Source organism: Coenobita brevimanus, chromosome 27 (assembly GCF_032717465.1).
Source record: "Coenobita brevimanus isolate Jiangsu-jjx chromosome 27, ASM3271746v2, whole genome shotgun sequence".
Taxonomy (NCBI): Eukaryota; Metazoa; Arthropoda; class Malacostraca; order Decapoda; family Coenobitidae; genus Coenobita; species Coenobita brevimanus.
Window position 1 is genome coordinate 5,457,501 of NC_136980.1, and position 7,500 is coordinate 5,465,000.

The following is a 7,500-nucleotide window of genomic DNA, read 5'->3' on the forward strand; positions in this document are numbered from 1 at the left end:
TATGAAAAGGGAGTAGAACCTTATCACACCTTTTTCTGACACTAAGTAACGTGAAATTAGCTGCAAAAGGGACGGAAATCTGGGCCAAGTTACAGTGAAAGGAGTATAGTTTGCAAGTGGGGAAATGAATGCACGTGACAGCAGCACCCATCCCTTCAAAAAACACACATTTCCTTGTTTTTTCATACATTCTCGTGGCTTCCCGCATCTCCCAGTTCCTCCACATCGCCACACACCACCACACGCCTGCAAACCCTCTACACACACACCACAGACGATTTACAAAGCAGTTTTTAGATATGGTGATGCGCGGTCTTGGTATATTTCAACATCTCGCCCATATCGCCTATTTTCACACATTTCATTATCTTCCTGTGACTCCTAAATCCTCATGAAACTCCACAGCTACGCCACACAGCACCACAAACCCACAAACACCACAATTTACAATTTAAAAGGCTTGATTCAAGGGACGCCACTACCCACGCGGACCCACGCAAGCCAACACGCCGCGTCAAATTGCACAAAATTTTTAAAACGTCTATTTTCTCATATTTACTTACCTTCCTGTAGTTACTTGTATATCCTGGCGCCTCCACACATCCCTCTCACACCACACACACCACCGCAACCCTCTATGGGGGCAGAAGAGGGGGGTTTCAGTGGATTGTTTAAAGAGACGCACTGATAATAAAAACTACGACTCTAAGAATGACGCGTAAACGTCTCGGTTCGTAAAGTTACACACGAATGCCCAGATTAGTTTTACTATTTTAAATTTAAAGTAAATAGTTATCCAGGGATTTTTCTTAAGATATGCAAGTTCGTTTAATATTAGCAAGAATAAAAGAATTGGACAAATAACTGAAGTCTAGCAAGTAAAATAACATATGAATGCTCTAATATCACGACTACATTTAATTTTATCAGCATAGATATTGAATAATTTTAATAAATTACTATCAGACGTCTTTTCTAAAGTGAACGATCACGTCAGATTGTAGCAGGAAAAATATAAACAAACATTTGCTTGAAACTGGAGTGGGTTTAACGAATTTGTTAATTTTTCTTCGATGGAAAATATCTCCTCCAAGTGAGAAAAATATTAATAAACGATCAAAATAAAATAAGAGAGATGTTTTATACTGAAAAACCTTGAAGGGAAAATCTTAAACAACTTTATATTTAACATTTTTTTTCCTCATAAACTCTGCCAAAACTCTTCAGAAATGCGACACTTGACCATTCTCTATGATTAACTATAAATTTTAGGGGTAACTTCATAATTTTACATTTCCTCAGCTACATAATGTTTTTTTTGTTTTTTTTTTTTTGGGGGGTACTTACTAATGATGATACACGATTTTATATATTGTAAGGAAGGGAAAAGGGGAAAAGAAGAATTTTGCGCAGGAAGAAGGCGATAAATGGTAAACAGAAAGTATTATGGTGAACAAGGAAGCCCTGGATTTATAAGGAGAGAAAGAAAAAAGTGGAGGAGAGATTGTTTGGGGAAAATCATGGGAAATAGAAAATCAGGAGGCGAACACTAGACACAGATATAAATGATGGATAGAAATGAGGAGATAGGAGGAGGAAAATGAGAAAGAGAGAAGATAAATATGGAGGAATGGGAGGAAAATGAAGGGAGATTTTTAGAAGTCGAGGAGAAAAAAAAAAAAAAATAGGTAATGGGAAATGATGAAAAGAAAAAATGATAAATGATGCAGAGAAATGACAGAGAGAAAGGAAGGAAGAAAAGGAAGGGATTAAGAAGAAAATTTTGAGAAAGAAGAGATGGAAAAGAGGTAACCAGGAAAAAGAAAGAAGAATGATGGTGGTGGTGGTGATGATGATGGTGGTGGTGGTGGTGGTGATGATGATGGTGGTGGTGGTGGTGATGATGATGGTGGTGGTGGTGGTGATGGTGGTGGTGGTGATGTTGATGTTGATGACGATGTGGTGGTGGTGAAGTTGATGATGATGGTGTGGTTGTGATGGCGGATGGTTGTGATGGTGGTGGTGGTGGTGGTGATGGTAATGGTGGTGGTGGTACTGGTGGTGGTGATGATGATGATGATGATGATGATGAACTGTAAGAGGAAGAGGAGGAGGAAGAAGAAAAAGGAGGAGGAGAAGGAGGGCATGAAAGAAAGGAAGGAAGCAATACTAATTTAAAAACCATGAGAGAGAGAGAGAGAGAGAGAGAGAGAGAAGCAGGTGTACAATTATCACTCAAAACTTCACGATTCCTTCACACCCAAACATCCATTCACAAAGTTTAATATCTCTAACTCTCAGCTCAGTACAGCCATCTCCATAAATCAAGACATATCCAAGATTACTGAATGGGGACAAAATAACACTCTGATTTAAGGCTAGTAAAACCAAATATATACAATTTACTAAGAGACAGATATTGCCAGGATCGTATATTACCTTCATTGCTACAAATATTCCCATCTCCAAAAGTATTGAAATTCTCGGTGTTTCACTTAGCAGTGCCCTCAGCTGGACCTCTCATGTCAGATCACTTGCTAAAACCGCCTCAAAGAAACTTGGATTATTGTACAGAGTCCGTAACTTCTTCACTGACTAGCAGTTAGCTGTAATTTATAAGAGTCATGTGCGCTCTCAGCTTGAATATTGCTCACCCTTGTGGAATGGATGTGGAGAGGTTGCATTAAAACAACTAGACAAAATTCAGAACAAAGCCGTTGGAATTATTAACAACCCTGCTATTACAAATAAACTACCTCCCCTGCAAGTAAGAAGGAATGTTGCCTCCCTTGCATTATTTTACAGATATTTTTTTGGCAAATGCTCAGACGAAGTTGCGTCCATGGTGCCACCTCTCCATGCCTTCCCTCGTGCTACACGGGCATCTGGTAGCGCTCATGACTGGAATGTCACTCAGCCATATTGCAGAACTTCCTCCTATCAGAATTCTTTCATTCCCCGAACTTCATCTCTCTGGAACTGCTTCCCCAGAGTTGTTTCCCTCCAAACTTCAACCTACAGCTGTTCAAGTCCAACTGTTACAGATTTATTACGAATGGAGGACACCTGTAATCTGGTGTATGGATTATTATTTTTTTTTATTTCCCTTCCTCTGCTCATCTCCTGTATGGAAAGAGAGAGAGAGAGAGAGAGAGAGAGAGAGAGAGGCAGACAGACAGAGACAGAGAGAGGACCCTTTAAATCAGCCGCGTTACGTATAAATGCCTGAGACCGTCAAAGGGTGGGTGGGTGAGGGGGGTAAAAAAAAAAAAATAGGCATGGTGGGCGAAGGAGTGGGCGGAATGGGCTGAAATTTGGTTGGTGGGTGGGGAGGGGCCGTGGGAGTATACCCTGTGAAATTCTGTGTTGTAGGATTAATGATTTGGGTGTAGTGAAGGTGTATGTTAAAGCTGTCGCCAAGAACAAGATAAGCACAAAACCTCCGCCATCTCGTAAACGGGTTAACTTGTGTCCAGAATGAGACAGAATAGCTAAATAGATGATGTGATTATTATTATTATTATTATTATTATTATTATCATCATCATCATCATCATCACATCATAGTCATAATTAACAAACATTATTTAATAGAGAAAACGAATAATCCCGTTTTCTATATTTCAGAGGCGGGTGGAGGGGAGACGAAAGAAAATACGCATAGCCTCAAACTCCTTCAGCTGGGAGGCCACGCAGAGATCAAAGAGACAGAGGAGATAGACAGAGACTCCAGCACGCACTCCACGGACGCAGGATATAGAGATCGACAAGGAGAGGAGGTTACTCAGGGCCCTAGCATTACATGGGGAAGGGAAAACACACTCCTTGCACATTTTGGCGACTTTCCTACAAATATTACCGTGATTGTGGGCCATAGGGCGTCTCTTCCCTGCGTTGTGCATAATCTGGCTGGAAGAGAGGTGAGTTTAGAGACAGCTCACTATTCTGGCTTTAATTCTCGCTCTTATTTGCCAGCTCTCTTTCTGTATGGTCCTCTCTCCTTTTCTCTCTCTCTCTCTCTCTCTCTCTCTCTCTCTCTCTCTCTCTCTCTCTCTCTCTCTCTATCTTAATCAGAAAATGTGTTTACTGATATGTTCCTCTTTCTTCTTTTTCCTCATGATGATGATAATGATAATAATGATGATGATAACGATAATATTGATGATGATGATAATAATAATAATGACGATGACGATGATGGTGATAATAGCGATGATGATGATGATGATAATGATAATAATGATGATAATATTGATGATAATTATTATGACGATGATGGTGATAATAATGATAACGACGATGATGATGACAACGATGAAGATGATGATGGTAATGATTATGATGAAGAGAATGATAATGGTGATAATAATAATAACGACGACGATAATGATGACAACGATGAAGATGATGATGATGATGATGATGATGATGATGATGACGATGATGATGATGATGCTTTCCAGGTGTCGTGGATTAGGCAGAGGGACCTTCACATCCTCACCGTCGGCATATTCACCTACACGAGTGATGATCGATTCAAGGTAGGCTATGGTATCGTGCACACACGTTCATACACACGCACACATACATACACTAACATACACCCACACACACCCACACATACAGTACATACACTAACATACATACACACATACATTCACAGTCTTCCCCCACGCACAATCACTCTATGCATCACACACACACACACACACACACACACACACACACACACACACACACACACACTCTCTCTCTCTCTCTCTCTCTCTCTCTCTCTCTCTCTCCATCCAGTAAAAAAATAGAACAGCAAAATAATACATAAAGTCACAGAAACAGCAAAAAATAAAAATAAAAATAATAATAATAATAATAATAATAATAATAAGGTACAATAAGGCAATAAAGATAATATCAATAGCCACGTAATATTAAATAGCATTATTAATATTACTTTTATTTATGTAAATGGGGTGGATCTTTATTTATGGCCGTCACAGTAAAGTAATAAAGGAAAATCAGTAAAGAAAAAATTGATGGGAAAATAATATGGAGAAAAACAGTAAAGAAAAAAACAAAAAAATAAAATGATGTAAGGAAAAGCAGTCAAGAAAAATAAATAGCTAAATATTAAAGTTAAGATCAGTAAAGAAAAAAATAAAGCAAAATAATAAAGAGGAAATAAGAAAAGGGAAAATAGAACAGGATAAAACAGTAAAGGAAAAATAAACAGGAAAACAATATAGGAAAAAACAGTAAAGAAAAAATAAACAGGAAAACAATATAGGAAAAAACAGTAAAGAAAAAATAAACAGGAAAACAATATAGGAAAAAACAGTAAAGAAAAAATAAACAGGAAAACAATATAGGAAAAAACAGTAAAGAAAAAATAAACAGGAAAACAATATAGGAAAAAACAGTAAAGAAAAAATAATGTAGGGAAAAAACAGTAAAGGGATTATAAAGCCAAATAAATAAAGAATAATTCAATAAAAATAGTAAGGAGAATAAAGGAGGAAAGAGCTGTAAAAGAAAACAGGAGAAATAATATAGGAAATACCAATAAAGAAAAAAATAAAGTAAAAAAATAAAGATAAGGAACAGTAAAAAAAATAAATAGGAAAAACAATAAAGGAATAAATAAAAAGGAAAATGATAAAGGAAAAGGAAGTAAAGGAAAAATAAAGCAAAATAATAAAAGGAAAAAGTCAGTAAAGAATAAATAAATACAATAATTTATCAAAAGCTGTGAAAAATAAAATGGGGAAATGCAGTAAAAGAAAAAAATAAATAGGAAAGTAATAAAGAATATATCAATAAAAATAAATAGGAAAATAATACAGGAAAATCAGTAAAGGAAAAAAATAAATGGTAAATAATAATGAAAAATAAAATATAATAATTCTAGCCTGCCTCCTAATACCCTCACTTCCTCGTTTCAATAGTTGGCAGAATTTGCTAAAGTTACCTCCCTCCCCCTGCCTAACTTACGCTGCCTAACCCCTGCCTCCCCACTTGCCTCTCCCCTGCCTCTCCAACCCTGCCTCTCCCCTGCTTTTCCTGCCTCCCCAGGCCTGCCTAACCTTTCCTACCGCTTCCTTCTTCCCTCTCATTCTCTGCCTCTCCTCCCCTTTTTCTCTCACTTTTCTTCTCCCTGCCTTTCCTCTCTCTCTCTCTCTCTCTCTCTCTCTCTCTCCATCTATCTCTAGCCGTCTATCTACCTATCTATCTATCTATATCTCTCTATCTTTCCACCGCCCTCCCTGCCTGATCTAACCGCTTTCTGCAACCCGTCCTAGCTCTGCCTAACGCTGCCTAACCCTTTCTAACCCTTCCTAACCCTGCCTAACCTTTCCTAATCCTTCCTAACCTTTCCTGACCCTTCCAAACCCTGCCTAACCCTTTCTAACCCGTTCTAACCCTGCCTAACCCTTCCTAACCTTTCCTAACCCTTTCTAACCCTGCCTAACCCTTTCTAACCCTTCCTAACCATTTCTAACCCTTTCTAATCCTTCCAAACCCTGCCTAACCCCCTGCCTAACCCCCACAGGTGCTCCACGTGCCAGGCAGCAGGCAGTGGGTGCTGGAGATCACACCTGTCACCTTCAGAGACGCTGGGGTGTATGAGTGCCAGGTGTCCACGGCCCCTAAGATATCACTGCCTATCACCTTATCTGTAGCAGGTGAGATAGATAGATAGATGGGTAGATAGATAGAGAGAGAGAGAGAGAGAGTTACCTATGACATCACTGCCTATCACCTTATCTGTAGCAGCTGAGATAGATAGGGCAGATAGATCGATGGATGGATAGATGGATGTATAAACAGAGAGATAGCGAAGATATTGCCTGTCATTTTCCCTGTCGCAGGTGAGATAGATAGATAGATAGTTAGACAGGTAGGTAGATAGATAGATAATTAATGGAGAGAGAGAGAGAGATTATAAGACTCTCTTTTTCTCAGTCCAGTAATTGCTTCTTGTCAGTTAAGTCTCTCTCTCTCTCTCTCTCTCTCTCTCTCTCTCTCTCTCTAATTACCTTTTCCAATCACCCATTAACCCCTTCATCACCAAAAAAATAATAATAAAAAAAAATAAAATCGACCTTGAGTAAAAAGAGATGAAAAAATAAGTGAAAATGAAGTAAATAAAGAATGCTCTCTCTCTCTCTCTCTCTCTCTCGGGGGGGGGGGTGAGGGGGCGCCTTCACGTGGTGGCACTGATATAAACTGGGAGAAGTAGCTGCCTGGCTATCCACACGTCCCTCACCATCCTCCCTATCCCTCAAAGGAAGGATGGTGGGGTGTTGCGGGTGGGTAGTTTCAGCCCGCAGTCCACTGGGTTCACATTTCAGATGAACCTATAGAGATACAACAACAATATCAATAGCAATGACATCAACAACAACAATAATAACAACTACCTCAATAGCAATAACAACATTAATGACAAGAATAATAATAACAATAACAACAAAACCACCACCACCACCAACAACAACAACA

At 38.8% G+C, this 7,500-nt stretch overlaps 1 protein-coding gene across 1 annotated transcript in view; it reads left to right on the forward strand.

Annotated features, from left to right (window-relative positions):
• Nucleotides 1-7,500, forward strand: part of LOC145394359 (uncharacterized) — a 99,805-nt gene that overhangs the window by 88,613 nt on the left and 3,692 nt on the right. The window contains exons 2-4 of the mRNA XM_080268233.1: nucleotides 3,628-3,920; nucleotides 4,464-4,541; nucleotides 6,548-6,680. Coding sequence (XP_080124359.1) covers nucleotides 3,628-3,920; nucleotides 4,464-4,541; nucleotides 6,548-6,680 — 504 coding nt within the window. The remainder of the gene's footprint in view (nucleotides 1-3,627; nucleotides 3,921-4,463; nucleotides 4,542-6,547; nucleotides 6,681-7,500) is intronic.